This window comes from Leuciscus leuciscus (genome assembly GCF_965113295.1).
Source record: "Leuciscus leuciscus genome assembly, chromosome: 15".
NCBI classification, from domain to species: Eukaryota; Metazoa; Chordata; class Actinopteri; order Cypriniformes; family Leuciscidae; genus Leuciscus; species Leuciscus leuciscus.
Window position 1 is genome coordinate 14,518,517 of NC_138739.1, and position 21,535 is coordinate 14,540,051.

At 37.1% G+C, this 21,535-nt stretch overlaps 1 protein-coding gene and 1 long non-coding RNA gene across 2 annotated transcripts in view; both read left to right on the forward strand.

The window, feature by feature from the left end:
• The first annotated feature begins 5,876 nt into the window (after positions 1-5,876).
• LOC309476154 (uncharacterized protein) overlaps positions 5,877-21,535 on the forward strand; it is a 56,372-nt gene continuing 40,713 nt past the window's right edge. The window contains exon 1 of the mRNA XM_082139377.1: positions 5,877-6,174. Within this exon, the coding sequence (XP_081995503.1) occupies positions 5,886-6,174 (289 nt within the window). The 5' untranslated portion in view covers positions 5,877-5,885. The remainder of the gene's footprint in view (positions 6,175-21,535) is intronic.
• LOC309476463 lies at positions 6,782-8,285 on the forward strand. Its single transcript, XR_014198175.1, has 3 exons — positions 6,782-6,904; positions 7,484-7,551; positions 8,079-8,285. It is a non-coding gene; the product is annotated as an uncharacterized lncRNA (long non-coding RNA).

Sequence of the window (21,535 nt, forward strand, 5' to 3'; positions counted from 1 at the left end):
ATTATTTGTCCTGTCCTTCAAATATTCTTGAATATTCAGTACAACTAAAGCTCAATCAGCAGCATCTGTGGCATAATGCTGATAGTTATAATTTATTAGTATGGACTTAATTTATAATTTATGCAGTGCAGATCATTTGACAACTTTATTCAATTTCTGTATATTTCTATCAGTGTGTGTGATCTCAGCATCAGTCTCTCTCTACCTCTGGAGGTGGAATATCAGGATAAAAACACCTACAGCTGTGTGCTGAACAATCCCATCAGCAACCAGACCACACATCTGGACATCAACACACTCTGTCACACATGTGCAGGTACCACAGCACTGATGATAGATGTGTGTGTTTACTGACCTGATCTCTGTCTTCTGTTGGAGATCAGACTGATGCGTTCACTCACATTAATGACTGTCTCGTGTTTACTCTTCTTCAGTCTCAGTCTCTCTGATAGTGTTGATCTCTGCTGCAGCTGCTGGTGGTGATTGTGGTTTTCTGTTGATTGTAACTGCTGTCAGGATCTTCTGCATCTACAGGAAATGTAGAAAAGCAGGTTGAGGAGATCAAAAAAATTATGCAAGTGTCAACATATTTATTTTGATCCAAACCCCTTATGAACCACTCTCTGATTAAGACAGGACTCATTGACTGTACCTCAGGTTTCTTTGCTAATGTACTTCACCTGCTCACGCATCGTATCATTCTCATTAATCCTCACATGCTGATCTGCACTCGTCCCAGTTTCGTTTTGAGTTTAGGCTACTTTGAGTTTTGACGACTGAAACTGAGCGGATCACGTTGGAGTTGGAGCCGATTGATGTTGAAAAACATTTACTTTTATTGAAATGAATAAAGCTAAAATGGTACGCATGACCCGTGAACCAGTTGAGGCAGAAAGAGGGTGAATTTTCTGTACTTGTCCGGCCACTGAAAGACATGGACGAGGAAATGCATTTCATATCGTCATATTCATATTTTCGGATGTCGGCAGGTAGATTTGACGATATTATTACACCAGCCCACAAAGTGATTGTGCTCCTATATTTCCCCTCACAACCTTCACTAATGCAGCCCAGGACAGCTGACTGAGTATTTCTGAAGAAAACAGGAGTCAGAGTTACATTGGAAGTCGGATGTGTAAAGACTAAACAGGATAGGTGATAGAACGGTTCCCTGTGGGACACCTGTGCCTCACAGAACAGTCTCCGAAACACATTTGTGGAACCGCACACACTGTGGTCTGGCAGTTAAATAGTCAGTCACCCAGAAAACAAGCTCCAGCTCCTCCTGCATCCTCCTCATCTTCTGACCAGCAGTTCTGGCTGAATGCATTTGAGAAATCAAGAAACATAATTCTTAATTGCACCAGGGTTATCAATATGTGCATAGACCCTCTGGAGCATGTAGAGGAGCCAATCATCTACACTGATGTTGGGCTGGTATGAGAAATGTAGAGGGTCAATGGATGTGCACACTTTAGGTCTGATGTAAGATAGGACCTCAAGGGTCTTCATTATGTGAGAGGTGAGGGCGATGGGTTTGTAGTCTTTGTAGTCTTCTTTTTTTGGGAACAGGGAACAGGAACCAGGCATGATGTTTTCCACAAAGAGGGAATCCTCTGCAACCGCAAGCTCAGATTAAACAGATGAGGAAAAAAACAACCACAGATCTTGCAGTCTGCGTCATTGTTGTGACGTGTACGTCCATTTTTGTGGAGGTACGGCGAAGGGTACGGCGTATGGTACTCGACTATGCGTAGTCTATCTGTACACTCGACGCTGAAGTATAAAATGATCTTTACGGTAGACTTCCATGTTTGTCGTGACATGGTCAGAAAGACTTGATGAAAAAGTTGTGCCTTAAAGACTCTTGTCATTCATATCCGACACAGTTTTCAAAACACTATTGTATCAAACACTGTAACGATACTTGTATCGAAATGACAATACCATGTGATTGATGACTTTGAAGTTTTGAATGTAATGCAGTATCCGAAGGTCGGAACAGCTGGTTTGAAAAAATTGGCGCTTAGCCACCAAATCAGATGCATTAAAAGGGAAATGATTATTAAAGAGTCATTATTTGCAAATTATTTAACCCTATACTTCCTTAAGTTCCTTATAACAAAAATTCCTTATAAAAAAAAAAAAAAAATATATATATATATATATATATATATATATATATATACACACACACACACATAGATACACACTTTTTGGGGGGGTGTTCTGTTTTTTTTTTTTTTTTACTACTCACGTCAATTACTAATTATGACCAAATAATTTTATATTATTGATCAATATGTGACTCCATTGACCAGGCTACACATGACATGAGTTGTGGTCTCATTGGCACAAATTAGTTTAGATGAGATTAGATAGAACTGTATTGATCCCAGATTGATTCCACTCCTGTGTCACAGACTTCTGAAGCTTTGTTTGGTCACATGCTTTTTCTGCTCTGCTGTTATTTGTTAGACATGGTGGAGAAAACAAGTCTGACCACCAGATGTCACTATCACTCTTTTTTAAAAAAAAATTTTTTTTAATTTAGATATTGACGTTTTAATCAGGACACTTGTCCGATTAGGCATGTAAAATACTTTCATTTGCCCCTTCAAAAAATCCACTTGTCCCAGACAAGTGTTAATGTCGAACCCTGATATATATTATGTTATTAAACTGTTGCATCCGCAGGTTCCTGTTGATTTTCTTTGCAGAAGTCAGAGGAGGAGCCTGTGTATGCAAATGTAAGCAAAAAATTATGATCAAAACAGAATTAACTGGAGAGCTCATATGGGCCCTGACTTGCTCCTTTAGTCCATATTTATTCTCTGCCAGGATCTTTTACTTTCGTCTATTCTCTTTCTTTGTGCCACATTGTTTGATTTCATCCGGGGTTTTTTATTTTGATTTTTTATGCACTCTCATAAATTGTATACGTCTGAAATTGTGTCGCTTTGCTCTACTTTAATTTAGTGGTTCACAAATAGTAGGCCAGTCAAAATATAGAACATACAGAAACTCAAATGTATATTCTATTTTTAGCTTAACATGCATGGAAATGTACTAACTTTATTAAATATTGATCCCACCCTTCACTGTCTCTGTACTCTCATGTAAAGAGAAAAATGGCAAATTCAGCACATCATCGCTCTCTAGTGTCCAAAGCAGAAAATCACATCTCTCTAAGAATATCTTACTTTCACACGATAGGGTGCGCTATAGTTACTGCTGTTCTCACAGTCTCTGATGTTTATAATAATATACAGAGCTGGGTAGAAACTGATTACATGTAATCTGGATTACGTAATCAAATTCCAAAAATGTATGTCAACGTATCATACAAAGCTGAGCGTTCCAAGGCACTTCAGTGGAGCTTTAACAGAAAATCACCATCATGTTCCTCGATCCACTCCATGATGATGGCAGTGTGGCATGATGCATTATCCTGTTGGTAATAACCATCACCGGCAGGGAACACAGTTGCCATAAATTGATACACTTGGGCCGCAATGATGTTCAGATACCTGATCATTTAATTGAGAATCTGATAATGTTCAGATAATTTGATTGTGCTGTTAGGATAATGGGGCCTAAAGTGTCCCAAGAAAACATTGCAAACATTGCCTATTGACAATGGTATGCAGTTAGTGAAAATTTGACCTTAAAGTGTGACTAATACATTTCTATTGTTTTTCTCCCTCAGTGTCAAACAGTTTCTCATGTTTTTTCCCCAGTAGATTAAAGTGCCAAAAAAGCTGTTTATAGTAGAAGCACAGGAAGAAACTCTTCACCTACAAACTAAACACTCATGCACTGAATGCCCAGTGTCACCGACACATGTTTGTCCACCCAACGGATCAAACCACATTTAGAAAAATAACCGCAGCAGGTTTCAGTTTAACTCAGAAGATAAACCCCAGTAAAGCCGGTACTGTGAGATCATACACGCTTTTAACTTTGTACTCTTAAAAGTACAAAGTACGCCACAAAGTACGCCGCTAGAGTTCTTACGAGATCAAGAAAATATGATCATATAACACCGATTTTATCATCACTGCATTGGTTACCTATAAAGCTCCGTATTAATTACAAGGTATTGCTACTGACTTATAAAGCCCTAAACGGCTTATCTCCAGTCTATTTAACGGATCTTCTATCACCCTATAATCCATCACGCTCTTTAAGATCACTAAATTCAAGGCTTTTGGTCATACCTAGGATATCCAGAACCACCAAAGGAGGGAGAGCGTTTTCACATTTGGCTCCAAAACTCTGGAATAGTCTTCCTGATACTGTTCGTTGCTCAGACTCGCTCTCCCAGTTTAAAACTAGATTAAAGTCGCATCTCTTCGGCCAGGCATTCATATAATCCCACAGTTCAAACTACAATCCGGCCTCTAGCTCATAAATGCCAGAGGAGAACTGGCCCCCGACTGAGCCTGGGTTCTCCCAAGGTTTTTTTTCTCCATTAGGTCACCTGATGGAGTTTTAGGACACCATTAGGTCACTTGATGGAGTTTTTCGGTTCCTTGCCACTGTTGCCTTTGGCTTGCTCAGTTGGGGATATTTTGGGGATATTTAATTTAATTTTATCAATCAATAAATTCCTCTTGAAACAAACTTTGTTGTATTATTTTAATTTAATACTGTGAAGCTGCTTTGATACAATCTGTATTGTGAAAAGCGCTATACAAATAAACTTGACTTGACTCTGGTTTTTCTTTGTACTCTTGTCACTAAAAAAAAAAAAAAAAAAAAAAAAATCTATATTCATTTTTAAATTACTAGAGTTATGCTCCATTTCACCATGAATTGTATGTCATCCACAATTCACACAATATTCTTCTACTTGTAGCCATTTAAAACAGGTACACCCTCAGAAGAGAAACTGTCACTGAGGCGGTACTACTTCTAATATGAACCCTAAACCTTTTCATAAGAATAAAGAATATTTTTTATCCATCAAGAACAGTTAAAATCTTAAGGGCCCGAAGAACTATAACCTTATATCATATGCAAATGCAATGTGTGAACTAGGAGGATCAAACGCTGCATAGGAGGATTCACACAACACTTGAACAGTTCTGCTGTTAGATCACACACTGAACCACTGAAGAAAATGTTTCACGTGTTAGTTTTGGTCTTTTTTTGCTGTTGGAGTCTGACTGGTAAGTTATAAAAACATTTTTACGGCTTATTTTTGTTTTCCGTTCAAGTGTAAATTCAAATTCAATTATTTTCATCTGATTTTATGTACCAAAGTAATTATTAATATTGTATGAACATTATACAAGATCTACTAACTTTGAATGCAGTCTCTTTTGGGATTAGGATTAGGTTTACTGTGACATTTTCAGGTCTGGAAATGGTAATGGATATGATGGAAATCTCTACAGTGAATGTAAATGTTCAGAAAGTGTGAACTTTCCATTGAGCTTTCAAATATCAGGCAATTTTTTGTCCTTTTAAAAATATTTCTGTAGCTATTAATCTACAAACGTCACGGAAATTCACTAGAGAAAATGTGCAGCAAATTTGCAGACTATCCAGTGATCTAAATCTCTCATTTATTTAAACATTTTATATAAATATCCAGCACAATTAAAACTTTACTTTCAATCTGCAATAATTATCATGTATTTATTGTCAATACATTTTGAAACTTTAAACACTGATTGTTCTCTACACTTTAAAACAAATTAAATGGATGTGCTGCACCAATAAGGTTTATATATTTTGATATGAGCTTTTGCTTGTTTTGGATATTCTCAACTTTACAAGTAAACTTTTGCTGATTTCAGGCTTTGTAAACCATCAGTGGCCGTAATCTGTGTAAATCTGTTTGTTCATCAGGTGTGTTTGGTGATTCAGTGTCAGTGATGGAGGGAGATTCTGTTACTCTAAACACTGATGTTACTGAAATACATAAAGATGCTCAGATACTGTGGAAATATGGAGCTGAAATCTCTCTGAGAGCTAGAATAAAAAAAAACAAGCTAACTTTCACTATATATAATATTACTGAAAGATTCAGAGACAGACTGAAGCTGGACGATCAAACTGGATCTCTGACCATCACAAACACCAGAACTGAACATACTGGAGTTTATCAACTAGATATAAGTGGAGTGAAACAATCATCAAAAACATTCAATGTTTCTGTCTATGGTGAGTAGAGATCATTTGTCCAAACGTTCACATATTCTATTTACATATTGAGATGTTACATCATTTTATAGATGACAGACACAAGTGACCATCAACACACTAAACACACACTAAACACAAAATGTATTACATGGATTCACTACAATTCACAATGTTGAAAATAATCTGATTGTTTCGTTTATATTCCTCTTATTCTCTCGTTTTCTCAGCTCGTCTGCCTGTTCCTGTCATCATCAGTAACTCTTCACACTGTTCTTCATTAAATTGTTCATTGTTGTGTTCAGTGTTGAATGTGTGTGATGCGACTCTCTCCTGGTACAAAGGAATCAGTGTATTGTCCAGCATCAGTGTGTGTGATCTCAGCATCAGTCTCTCTCTACCTCTGGAGGTGGAATATCAGGATAAAAACACCTACAGCTGTGTGCTGAACAATCCCATCAGCAACCAGACCACACATCTGGACATCAACACACTCTGTCACACATGTGCAGGTACCACAGCACTGATGATATATGTGTGTGTTTACTGACCTGATCTCTGTCTTCTGTTGAAGATCAGACTGATGCGTTCACTTCTTTCTTTATCATTACAGCACCGGACACACTCTCTCCTTCAGTTCCTCCAGTCTCAGTGTCTCTGATAGTGTTGATCTCTGCTGGATCTCTGATGATTGTTGCTGGATTTTGGATCTTCTGGATTTGCAGGAAACACAGAAAAACTGATAAAGATGGCAAGTATTCTCTTCTCCTTTTAAACAAGTTAAATAAGAAATAATTCTTTGAAATAATTCAGTGTATCATTTAATTAAAAATTATTCTCATAATTTTCATTGTGACACATTGTGTTTAAAATGACACTGTATGTCGCTCTTTACTCATCTCACACACACAAAGGTTTCTCAAACTGAATCAACAAATGCAAAAACAGAAAAGTTAATTTGTATGAATATAATCTCTAAGGATGAGGCTGGGGCTCTAAAATCTATGTATATGAATGATAACTTTGGATGTGCTTGTTGAACCTAAATGCTGATTAAACACAAAGAATGTAAAATACTTTTCTTTGTTAAACATCCCATTTGGGTTTGATTGATGTGTCTCTATAAATGTAATGATAAACACTCTTCTAGGAATTGTTGTTTGTGGAAAAAGTTATAGATCTAATGGCAAATTAAATTTGTTAATGCCGTTTTTAAAAACTTTCAGTGTTACTTTGGTGTTAACTTGGTAATCCCTAATAATAGCATACATATTGTGAAGAACCAGATCTGATTGAGTTTTGTTGTTTTAATGCATCTATAATTAAACAGAAGAGACTCGTGAAGAAGAGATCACTTACGCTGAGACGACATTCCACAAAAGAAACACACAGAAATCGGTGAGACAATTTATTGTTAATTTGTTGAGTATTTGTATAATTTCAGATGTAGATCAGTGTGTGCTTTTGATTTTGTCTGAATAATATTGAAGGCTATTTCTACCATCGTGCTCTGGTAAATCATAATATGACAAAAAGACGATACTATTGCATACTAAATAAAAAATTTGAGATTAAAAAGTCAAAAATATCAATATAGTATATGATGTGCTTTTTTGCACATAATAGTAAAAAGTTCAAATTACTTAAAATGTTGATATTATGACATACACATTTTTTACTTATGCATTTCATAATTTGCCACTTACAATTTTGTCTCTTTTGTCCTAATTATGATTTAACTATAATTTATTATTTTTTTTTCTTATACCACATGAATGGTAATGGCATTTCAGAGTATAATGATCTATCACATACAGTAAATCTCAAACACAACAGCACCATCAGATGTTTATAAAAGACTTGTTACTTTAAAAAACATTATTTTAATTATTAATCATTATTATTCTATCTTGTGTTATTTACAGAAAGTTAAAGAGGAGGATAATGTGGAATATGCACCAATAAAATTCAGAAGATGATCAAACTTTAATGTTGTTCTGAGTACAAGACCCAGATTGTGATCATTTCACTGTGAATCTCCTGAATGTCAGACTCTGAGTCTATGTTTAGTTTTAGGATTGTGAGAATCATCATGTTTCATCAGGAAATCACAGCAGACATACAGGATCATCCTAAACTTTAGGAATTAGAGCTGGGGTCCATAACTTTTTTTGTGTGTGTTCAAAATTGACAAAAATTATATATTGAGCGAGTACATCTTGAATACATTTTCCAAACCATGTTTTTGTCTTATCCTGAATCACTATGGTACACCTATAATCAGTGTTTAAACTCAGAATATTTTAGGCCGGTCGGGTTAACCGCTGCAGAGTAGCCCAGTGCCTGCGTGACTCGTCATAGACATGAGAGAAGTAGCTCCGGGCGGCTGCAATGTTCTTCTACAAGATGAATGCAAATCTGTTTATTAACCGCTAGAGTGCCAAAAGTTATGGACTGCTGCTTTAAAGGCAACTGATTTTTCTACATAAATGTCAACACTGGGGGCATTTATTGCTTTTTTATATAGTTAATGCGATGCTGGTCTTTGAAAATACTTGCTTTTTTGTATAAAGTTGTGAATTTTCATTAAATAGTGATATAATTGTGTGCTCCACATTTTCATTTCATTATTATTTTTTATAAATAGAAATAATATCTTGGGCAGAACTGAGTTTAGTGTATTGGTACAAGTTTGTAGTGTTTGTACAAGTTTCTCATGTGGCCTCTTAGGGAAATTAATTTCCCACCCCTGTCCTAAAGGGTTTAAAGTATGATTATCAAAACCAGATTAATTAAATGTTCTTCTAAAACTTCAAAAGAATTTACCTTAAGAGCAATACAGGGACTTTAAGCTAATTCTGTAAATCATGTGGCCCATTGCAGCATTTTTATGTTTGCAAAACATAGATGCAAACCAGTGATGTAAAGGTGACAAAGTGAGCTCTACTGTGGTCTCATTTATTTATATCAATGTGGTTTGATCTGTTGGGTAGACAAACAGCTTGTGCATGAGAGTGTTTCTGCTGCTGGATGTTTGCATTTCAGTCAGTTTGTCTGCATTTGTCTGAGGTGTCAATAAAGCTTCTGTGTGTCTGAGGTGTCAATAAAGCTTCTGTGTGTCTGAGGTGTCAACAGTGTGTCGGTGCGAGTGTGTCTGAGGTGTCAGTCTGTGTTCACAGCAAGTTGTTGCAAGGATTGTTCCATTTATGCACACATGAAACAGTTAATGACTTCTCTACAGGGAAGCCACTTTACTACAAAATACTAAACTCACTCGTGCTGATGTTTGACAAAAAAAGTCCAAAATCAAACTATGATTTTACTTTGAAAAATGTAAATGTTATATACTTCTATGTGCATGATGATGCAGATCCTGCAAGAACTGATAATAATGTAAATGTGTCATCTTTGAAATACAACGCAAGTCGCTTTGGATAAATGCATAAATGTAAATGTGATGTAGCAGTGCTACTCTCAGAAATAAAGGTATAACAGCTGTCATGTGCAGTGGCTTTTCAGAAGGTACACCTTTTTTACATTATTTTCTCCTTAGGGTGCATTAGTACCTAAATGGTTGTAAAGGTACAACTCAAGTGACAGCTTAGCCTATATCTTTTTTTCTGAGAGTGCAGTTTCAGTAGTCTCAATTCTTTCCAAGCAGAACTATACTAGATCCCTGTTTTTTCTTATAGAGGTTATATCCTGTTTTCTGCTGGTGTCTGGAATACATGACATGTATGACTTACAATTTTTTATTTGTTTTTGATGGTAGTTAATAATATGATTTCATCAGCTTTGAGGAGAAACTAAATTCTGCTAACAAACTTGATTTTTTTTTTCTTCTTCAATAGCACAACAGGAATCTTGTCCATTGGTGAAACAAAGGTTGTGAAATCAAGATCATAATCAGATATAAAATCTCACCTTACGTTCCCTTGATAGTGATAAAGTCCAGGCACAATGATATGAGGATATATGAGGCTCAAGTTCTCCACTCCTGCTCCAGTTCCAGCACTGTAACCTCCACCTGAGGGTCAGGGAACACAACACGAGTGATGGGGTGAAGGAGTGTTAACAAATGATAAAGACTAAATGATTTTAACTTTAGTAGAAAGAAGCATTAGCAAATATGTGGTTAGTGCGTGTTCTGGAAGATTTTAGTACCTAATGCTACCTCTCCTCGGCAACACTGAGGAATCATTCACGTCTGAAGCACAGGACTTAAAGTAATTTTTTTGGTAAAGTTTACACGCTGATAAATTGACTTCAACAACTCGAGCGAAGTTTATGACGTCATGCAAAAAAAAAAAAAAAAAGTTTTAGTCTATGGCGGTCACACAAAACTTCTTTCAATTAAATAAAAAGTATCACATGAGTCGAGGTTCTCACGTTACATTATTTCTTTGTGTTGGTCTGCAATGCTGTTTCATTTAATGAAAATAACATCCCGTTTCAAATGTATCTCCACCCAATGTTTCTGTATTGTAAACATGATTGTAAACCCAAAAACATCCTGCGAAAGCAGGGACGGACACACACACACACACACACACACACACACACACACACCATCGGAAGTGAAATTAATAAAACGTTTGACCACTAGAGGACAAGAGTCATATTTACACTTCTTCTTCTATGGTTTATTGGCGGTTGTCAGACGAGATTTCCGCCACCAATTGGTGTGGAGTGTGGACCAGAGGACTGTCTACTTATACAGTAGGCCTACATTGTTTAAAAAAAAAAGTTTAAAAAAAAGTTTAAAAAAAACCTAAATTACTTTCTCTAATGTATTGAAACAATAAATTATAACACCTATCTTTTGACTCCTTTTGTGGAAAATATTTTAAATCACACCGTATTTTCAGCTTTTGGATCAAATATCTTCTTTTTTATATTTCTGACAATATATCATAACATGTTAGCTGTTTCCTTCTGACCACAGAAATCACATTTCCTTTGTAATCTTTACCTATTTTGAACAGTTTGATTTAGTCCATTGTGTCTAAACCTAAGCCTCAAAACTATTATCTCTTCCCTTCTGTTCCTCCCTATTCCTTCCTTTAAAAAATGTGTTGCCTAATTTATTATTTTTTTTTTTAAGTACAATCAATTTGGCTTTTTAAGTAATTTCACTGGAACTGCTTTAATTTGACTTAAAATACTGAGTTGAGTCTTGTATTACCTTTTTTTTTTAAGTTGAAATTTGCTTAACTTATTTTGATAAGTTTAAGTAATGTGTAACATGTTGTCTTAACTTATTGATCATACTATTGCTCATATTATTGGGTTATTAATAATGTTAACCACTGAAAAAAGAAAATCATATGCATTGCTAAACCATAAAGCATGCCTATAACCATAACAAATATTTCCTACAAAAAAATGCCCCACTCTAAAATCATAATTTGTGGGGGGGGGGGGGGGGGGGGGGGTTTCAATGCATGCGGGAGAAATAAATGTAATTTCTTTCTTTAAGACAGTAGTGCCTGATATCACATTACCATTGTTTTACTGTGGTAAAAATTACTGTTTATTATTGTGATTGGTTATATTTCAAGAACATCATCCCACACAGTGTGCCCTTGCTATAATTTCCCTGATATTTCATTAATACATAGTGTTTAAACTACAAACATGCATTCTGTATTAGAGCGCCATCTAGTGTTCTAACTAGGAATTCAACATTCAAAGAATCCAGTTATATTGAATCAGGTGTTTTTATTGTCATTTATCACATGAACATACACGTCTTACTAGTTATTGTTGCTTGTTTCAGAAAGAAAATAGTGTTTATATGGGCTGATGCAAAGTTAAAGAAAAAATACATGTCAAAGTATTCTGCTCATGGAAAGGCACAGGAGTTATTTTCATTTTCTTTCTTTTTTTTTCATAAAATAAAACCTCTTCATATGCACAGATCATTTAAAGGGATACTCCACTGATTTTTCATATTAAACTATGTTATTCCCTTAACTAAGATGAGTTGATACATACCTCTCTCGTCTCAGTGCGTGCACTCAATCGCTCTGTCTTGCGGCGAAACTTTGTTAGCACTTAGCTTAGCCCAGTTCATTTAATATGGGCCAAGCAGAGAAGCTACCAAACACCTCCACGTTTTCCCTATTTAAATACAGTTACTCGCGTAGTGTAACTCGACCTAGGACTGTGACACAAAACAAAACGTTGCGCTTTTCTAAGCGTGTAAAATGGATAACTATATTGTATGGCGGAATACCATAGCAAGTGCTTGTAAGCACTTCGACTTGGCGCAGTAATATCTTCACTCCTGAAAAATCCTCTCACCGGCCCCCGCTCCCTCTAGTGAAGATATTACTGCGCCAAGTCGAAGTGCTTACAAGCACTTGCTATGGTATTCCGCCATACAATATAGTTTTCCATTTTACACGCTTAGAAAAGCGCAACGTTTTGTTTTGTGTCAACACTAGAAACACTGGAAAAGTAGTGGTAATGAAACAAAATCATCTATGCCCAGCTCTTATTGATTTATATTTGGCAAATATTAACTCTGACGTGACAAAACATTTCATAACTGAAATAGACATCACGATACATGTATATATGCCTAAATCTGTTCTAATATTCTACTCAATCTACCCAATAAAAGTAAGTCGAAGCTGAAGGGCAGACAATCTTACATAATAAAACAAGAAACATCAACATATGGTTATCCAAACTTCTGACATTCATCAAAATATCTTCTTTTGTGATCAAAAGAATGACACATTCACGTGCAAGACGAAACTGGCGTTCAGTTTAAGAAAAGAAAAAAAAATTCAACTAAAATAGAAAACTTTTTATGTATTTTGGGCGGGGTTTTGGGGAACTGAAAATGCAAGATTAAAAAAAAAAAGGGATTTAAAGTACAAGTTTTTGAAAATTATACATTTATCATCTCTGTGTAAACCAAAAAATTTTTTTTAATTAAATTCATTAGGTGTTCAATCTAGGCGAGTAGTGTTTTCTTTACAAAGTTACATCACATCAACTACGGGCCTGGGGCCTTTACCATGTAGCCTGGTTCTACCAGACTCTCGTACATTTTATTTGTACAGAGAGTCTGGCCTCTCTCCATTGACAAGCGTTAACTTCCTTTTAGGCGGGTACTCTGTTGAAGTTTAAAACTATTGGATCTGCCCAGAGTCACTCTGGATCTGCCATAACCAATCGCTAACCTTTGGCCGTGACGTAACCCTACAACTCAAACTAGCGCACGACATCAACGTCATCATTCTCAGCCACTCCCTCTGTTCGCTGATTGGACCGCCAAAAAAATTATCGGAGAAAACCAAAGAATATACCACAATCCCAGACGTAGTACTGAAAGGAAATAAAATTGAGCGGAAGTACGCAGGAGGGCGGAGCCAGGCTATGTACCATGAAGGCAGCTGAACAAACTCTGGGTTACAGGATTAGTTTTGAGTCGACAAAACCAAACCGATGCAATCAGGCTTTATTGGTACCATGATGCGGCTCATCAACTTTCTCTGTCAACTCAGGCTACGTTTACACGTGGCCGGCTATTTTCATAAACGGACATTTCACCCACTCCATTTAAAGAAATAACATTGTGCACACCTGTCAGTTTTCAGAAAAGTGTTAGTTTACATGAACCCGTGTATATATGCCGTCAAGAGCATGCCAAACCTGTAGGTGGCAGTGTAACGAGAAGCTCAAGCCCACGTTAGCCAATCAGAATCCCGAAAATAGCAACAACAGCAACAAACTAGAATGTACATTTCCTGAAGAAAATGTGAGTGGTGCTTGCAGTGGCAAAATTCGCCACTGGGCAGATGCTAACACAATTAACATGTTGTGAATACCATGATATACCACGTTTTAGCATTTTTTACCACAATTTACCATGTTTCTAAGATGATTTACCACGATTTACCACATTCCAGCATGATTTACTATGATTAACATGTTGTTAGAATGATGGTAGCATGATTAGCATATTGCTAGCATGATTAGCATGTTGGTAACATGATGCTAGCATGATAAACATGTTGCTAGCATGTTTTTAGCAAGATGCTAACAAGATTAGCATGTTTTTAACATTGTGCTAGCATACTGTGACGTTGGCTGCCTAAAACTCTGTTTTTCTCAGTTTACATGCAAACATGCAAACGAAGTTTTCCAAAATCTCCAATCTGGCCGGAGTTTTTAGAAAGAATCGTTTTCAGAGGCAAATTCTCCGTTTGTGTGTAAACGAAGGGCAATGCATCAATCTGCCACAGTTTCTGGACATAATGGTGGATGTCATCAGGTGGGCATTTAACAGAGATATAGTGAGAACAAGTAGAGGTAAAGCTAGAGATCTCTTAAAGGACCCTGTAGTGTCCAGCCGAGCTGGGTCTTGGTTGCTACAGGGGTTCCAGGAGGGCCTAATTTGACAGGTTGTGTTGGGATGATAAGATGGTCTTACTAAAGGAAGGTAAATATGTGCTGCCCTCTTTCCTCTCAATAACAAAATATACACAACTCAACTCTTACTTTTTTTAAGGCCTGAACAACCCACGTAAATAACGTGTGTAAGGCAACATTTATCCCTTAATTTTATGAATTTGGCAAAGCTTTTAACCAAAGCGACATTACATCCATGCTACATGCAAAATGTCAACTTTTACTGATGTTTATTGTTTAAAACGACATCGCGCGGCTGATCTGATCTCGTTTCAACCGCGTTAGCGTTGTTTTTTATCGTTAAAAAAGTGTTTCACCGACCATCGATTTCTGTGACAGTTACATTCTCTTTTCTCTAACTATTTTTCTCAGTTTACAATAGGCCTAAGCCTAATCAAGCTATCACTAGTGCAAACGATGCGGCCTATAGGTCACAGACATCGACTTTAACAACAAAAAAGGTCTTACTGTAAAAACACTTACGAGTAAAAACAAAATCACTGTGAGCAAGTTAAAGAAAAGCTTCATTTTCACAACTTTTCTCCCCAGAAAACGAATGCAGATTCTGATTCATAAGTGTTGTTGTTCTGCTTTAACGGCTGAAAGCGAAAGTGGAAGTAAACTGAAATCCTTATGGAACAATGACATAGTGGACATCATTCCTGGATATGCATATGGATTTCCACCGTGTTCCGTTTGTAAAATATGTCTTTAGTATAAATATAATTGTATGGCGATAGTAGACTAGCTTAGCCTGGAAATCCAGATCTAAATCTGAAGGATTAAGGGTCTGGCATGGACTAATGAAAATCGGCCAGCTCGAGGGGCGGCACCAAGCATGCATTTGAAAATCTCACTGCACGCAATTGGATAACACTACGACCAATCACAACAAGCCCCATATGCTACCTACCAGCGGAGCTAACTGGTAGATTAGACTCTTCCGGTCGGCAAAACAGCAAAAACGCCCTTCTGGCAAAGAAACGATTCGAGCGCCGTCTTCGGTTCCTGTTTTAGATAAAAAGCCAAGTCTAACTCGTTCATTGTAGCGGCCAAAGCCGTTTCAAACAACTGGTGTTCATCCATAGCCATTCTTGCAATGTTTACTAATGACTTCGACGTCACAGTGTTGTCGCCATCTGTTTAGCTCGCCTCTGGCCCGCCTATAAACCCGATGTGATTGGTGCAGCTCAGATACAAGGGCATATTTAATGAGCATCATTACTCGACACCAGAGTAAAGGTCGCTGAGCAAATTCAACTTGTGGATTTCCAGGGTAAGACTAGCCTATATTACATTGCTTATTCCTAACCCCAGTCTGGAGTTTATTACCTTGAAGAATATGAAGACTGCTGTCGAGTTTTAAATAATTTATTATTTTAATAATACAAGGCCAAAAAAACAAAACAAAAACTTGATCTTTAGACTACATATCATGTGACAGTAATGTGAGAACAGTCTTTTGGAAATAAAATTCATACATCACATTTAGGCCCATTTTCACAGACAGGTCTTAGAATAAGCCAGGATTAGGCCTTATAGTTAAACATCTTGAGACAAAACAATGGGACTGATATAAGATATGGATATTAGATACTGATATAAGATTAAGATATGTGAAAATAGTTATTTTCAGTTAAAACAGCTCAAACATGCAGTTTAATCTGGGACTATCTTAAGCCTTGTATGTGAAACCAGGTGATAAATTAAAACATTTAATATCCAACCAAGGAGAACAATTATTATTTTTACTGAATTTAAACATTATGGAACCTTTTTCACAGACTGTATTGACGTTTTTGATCAACATCACAAATCTAGTTTTTAATATTTTCATTTTTAAAAAATGCACACATTTATAATACTATACTTTTTGCTATATTAACTTGGCTGTAAATTCAAAAAGCGAGGGCTGTTGCAAGAGTGTTTCACATACAACGGCTGAGAGGGCGACGGCAAACTTGACAGTGAATCTTTCTCTCTTTTAGCAGCTGTAATCAATCTTTTGCTATTGGAGCAAATGCAAACATAAATTATATATATTTTTTGTTGGCTCCCATTCACTGCTATAGAAGTTCACCTAAAATGAAGACGTCTGAGAACCCTGGAAATGTGAAAAAGGTCCACTATAGGCTTTCGCTGACACAAACATGGCAGAGAGCAAGGCAGACTGCAGTTACTTTTCAGATCAACTAAATTAGTTATACTGCCTGTCAAATAAGAATAACTGCTTTACCCCTTGAACTCGTTTCTATAGATAGACTATATTTATTTAGAATGGAGTAAAGGTGTCTTTCAGTACATACTGGTAGGGCTGGGCATCGTTCAGAATTTTTCGATCCGGTGCCAATTTCGATACCTCAGTTTCGATACCGATTCCTAACGATACTTTTTTCGATATCATATGTTTTAAAATTAATTTCAACATCAACAAAAATACATTAAACACAAAGCTTTTATTTTCCACCTTAATTGTGAATCAAAACAGTTATCAAAATAAAATAAAAAATCTGGTAAAACTACTCACTTAGCATGTCCACAAAACGTATATTTTTCTCTCCGTTTTGGCCTTCCGTCCACACGGAGACGGCGTTTTTATTAATGAAAATGAAGCTTTTTTGAAAACGCACTCCATAGTGGATACATTTGAAAACGCGGCAATACATGAGAGCAGTTGCGTTACGGTGACTGCGTGCGACCTGGACCGCATCAGTGAATGGTGAGATATTTTACTAAATAAAATTATCCTGTCAGACGAATTGCGCGATAACTTCATTATTTATTTTTCCATCTGAATCATATCAGTGATCTTTGGTGGGGATTAACACATGCGCAGTAAGGTGAATTAAGCGTTTTCAGGCGTTTCTCAAAAGTTTCTCATCCACACTGAAACGTCCGAAAACGCTAGTGTGGACGGAGAGCGTTTATAAACGAAAACGCCGTTTTCAAATGTATCCGGATTAATGTAGACATAGCCTAACATTAATAAAATGACTGCCTGTCAGTCAGTCATCAGGGGAGAGAAAACACCATTGTGGCTGCTTGTTTAGTAAGAGGAAGTGTAACGTCAACAGCACCGCGACCGCTTTCTGCTCGCCATTAAATTAATATCATATCGCAGCAAACGCTGTCTGCGTGAAGTTTTAAAAAACTGTTACCACACTTGAGACCAACCGTGACTCTCTGTGACTTCAGCAAAACTGCAAACAGTTTAATCCGTCCGCACCTCTCCGTGTGTGTGTGGGTCGGAGCTCCGCTCTTTGTCAATATGCAGAGAGGACAGATAAGCTTGCGCTTACGCGCTCAGATGGAACCGAAATTTGGCACCGAAAGATAAAGAATTTTTCGATACTCATAGAATTGGAGTATTTTTTTCGATACCATAAAAGTATCGAAGTTCGGTACCCAGCCCTACATACTGGTTGTAGTCGACCACTTTACCAGGTATGCTCAAACGTATGCAACCAAGAAGTAGTCTAGTAGAACACTTTATACAACGTTTCGAAGCAACTTTACAATGATAACGGGAAAGTTCTGCATTTTGGGTGTTGTTCAGCTCAAACGGTTGTGGGAAAAGACAACCTCGGTCAGGACTGGTGTTCAGTTCTCTTCTGGCCAGCAAACGAACACTGCATGATTATGATTCAGACTACATTACAAGTCCGATTGTGGATTGGTAGCATTCAGAACATTTCATCCCGTTCTTTCTGCTTGAAGATCAGATTCATCACGCCGGTATGGAGATGAAGCACTTGATGATGCATCAAGAACTGATACTCTGCAATGAAAGCTGTTACATCTTGTAAATAACTTACTGTCACTGGTATCTGAGATGCCAACTGCACAGGAAAGATGAAGACCAGAAATATTGGACCTAGAACAGAGAGAGGTACTTCAGTGAACAGTGACAACTGATTTAGAAGAAGAATTGACAGCCAGGGATAGTTGTGCAAGAGTTTGGAAAAAGCATTTGTGTACGTTCATGTTTGTTATTATTAATTCTTTCATTGTCATTATAAGCATTATCTTTTTTTGAAAATGTCTTTGGATTTGAATGCAATGTTTCATTAAAGGGCACCTATTATGACACTTATCACAAGATGTAAAATAAGTCTCTGATGTCCCCAGAGTATATATGTGAAATTTTAGCTCAAAATACCCAACAGATCATTTTTTACAGCATGTTTAAATTGTCATTTTTTGGGGCTCAGAAAAACATGCTGTTTTAGTGTGTATCCCTTTAAATGCAAATGAACTGCTGCTGCTGGCCCAGGGGGCGGAGCCTCACGAGCTCGCCAGGACAATCTCATTCTCATCTGATAATATCAGAACAGAAACTCTCAGTTGCGGTGTTCATTTCGACTCGGAGTCAGACAATAATGCCCACAGAGCCAGAGAATATATTCTGTATGGAGATTGAACAGGTATAGTTTAGCTTAATTATGGTTATAACTTATTTGTCATCTGCTTTTATCCACTATTAATACAAGCCTGCTGTAGCAAACCCCGTCCGAATGATGACCAAAATATACTGACGAGTTCAGTGAAGTTTATTGTACATCACACAAAAGATGAGTGTTAGTTTTACTCCAGAGAATCACAGTAAGAGCTGAATAAACACAGTATAAAAGTGAGCATTAAAGTCTTATCCATAAACTCTCTCTCTCTCCCTTTCATTATCATCAACATACACAGCGAAGTACACAAAACACTCGTTACAACTAACAGTAAACAATTATAAACACACCTTTTCAGTGGGTGCTTAATAAACTGGTAAACCTTATATCCGTAAAATGACTCGATGAGCTGTGATAAAGTGCGCGCTCTCACTTTCATTTTTGCCGTGATCAGTAACGTTAGGCCTGTTGCTCCGGAGAGTGTTAGCTTGATCACAAACAGTACTGATCCATCCTCGAGTAACAACGAGAGTAAATGAAGACTGCTATGTTCATTCTTACATCCAACAACAAAACACCTCAATCGCTTAGGAGACATTCTTGTCTACAGCTGCTCAAGCATCGAAACAATGGCGGACTCTGTGTCCAGCTCACTCAGGGCGGGTCTATGCTCAAACTGCAGTGTCAATCAACAGTCGTGGGAGGGGCCTGTGCAAAGTGACGTCACATTGCCCCGAATCTGAGAACAGCTTGTTCTGAGACAGTGCTTATGATTTATGGGGATTATAAAAAAAGCACTGGGCGGATTTTTATCATTATAGGGTGGTTGTGTACACACACTGCCAACACACATTTATGTTCAAACACCATGACAACACAGAAGACCAACATTGTCTCTCTCTGTCTATAACTGCTTACAGCTTTCAGCCAGGATGTTGAAGTTTGGTGAATTTAACTTTTTGACTCAGATTAGACCCTTTTTAATGGATACAGTATTTTATTGGACTGTAAAGCTGTTTTGAGGTTCATAAAAAGACAGGAAGAAACTAACATTCGGCTCAAACCACATCTGAAGAAAACCACAGGTTGATTCAGCCAGAAGTTGCAGTTGCAGAAGATGAGCTGCAAGAGCAACAATGAGATGGGTGATAGTATTAACTTTTTGTTGAGTTTTACCATACTTTTGAAAAACGTTCTGTGTTGAATAATGGAATGAAACATTTTTTAGACTATTAAGTCTTAATAAGAGCCAGACAAGAATTTATATTTAACTATACATAATTTGTAAAGAGCCTGTAAAGAGTCTACGTGGGTAAAACTCTGTCGTGGGAGGATTCACACGCCAGCTCAAGTGCTTTCGGCAGATCGTTTCATCAGATCAGACTTTTCAGGAAATGTTTCATGTGTGTGCTTTGTTATGTTTGTGCTGGTGGTGTCTGACTGGTAAGTCGTAAATATATATTTTTTGCTTAATTTTAGTTACATTCTTCACATTATGTTAACTATCACGATGATTACAACTTTTCATTATGTAGCCTAATCATCTTTGTAGCTTCTTACATTGTGCTCTGGATCGAAGATAAAACTCTCAGAAGCCTTAATCTGTGTAAATCTGTTTGTTCTTTAGGTGTGTTTGCCGATTCAGTGTCAGTGATGGAGGGAGATTCAGTTACTTAATACACTGATGATATCGAAATATGTGAAGGCAATGATATACTGTGGACATATGGAGTTGAAAAGTCTCAAATAGCTCAAATAAAGAAAAAGAAGCAAATCTTCTCCTCATATGATGATGGTCCTGATGGGAGATTCAGAGACAGACTGAAGCTGGACAATCAAACTGGATCTCTGACCATCACAAACACCAGAACTGAACATACTGGAGATTATCAACTAGAGATAAATGGACTGAAACTGCCATCAAAAACATTCAGTGTTTCTGTCTATGGTGAGTAGAGAAAATGTTTCCTGTCCTTCAAATATTCTTGAATATTCAGTACAACTAAAGCTCAATCAGCAGCATTTGTGGCATAATGCTGATAGTTATTATTTATCAGTATGGACTTAATTTATAATTTATGCAGTGCAGATCATTTGACAACTTTATTCAATTTCTGTATATTTCTATCAGTGTGTGTGATCTCAGCATCAGTCTCTCTCTACCTCTGGAGGTGGAATATCAGGATAAAAACACCTACAGCTGTGTGCTGAACAATCCCATCAGCAACCAGACCACACATCTGGACATCAACACACTCTGTCACACATGTGCAGGTACCACAGCACTGATGATATATGTGTGTATTTACTGACCTGATCTCTGTCTTCTGTTGTAGATCAGACTGGCACATTCACTCATATTAATGACTGTCTCTTGTTTACTCTCCTTCAGTCTCAGTGTCTCTGATAGAGTTGATCTCTGCAGCTGCTGGTGGTTTTCTGTTGATTGTAACTGCTGTCAGGATCTTCTGCACCTGCAGGAAATGTAGAAAACCAGGTTGAGGAGATCAAAAAAATTATGCAAGCGTCAAAATATTTGAACCAAAACCCTTATGAAC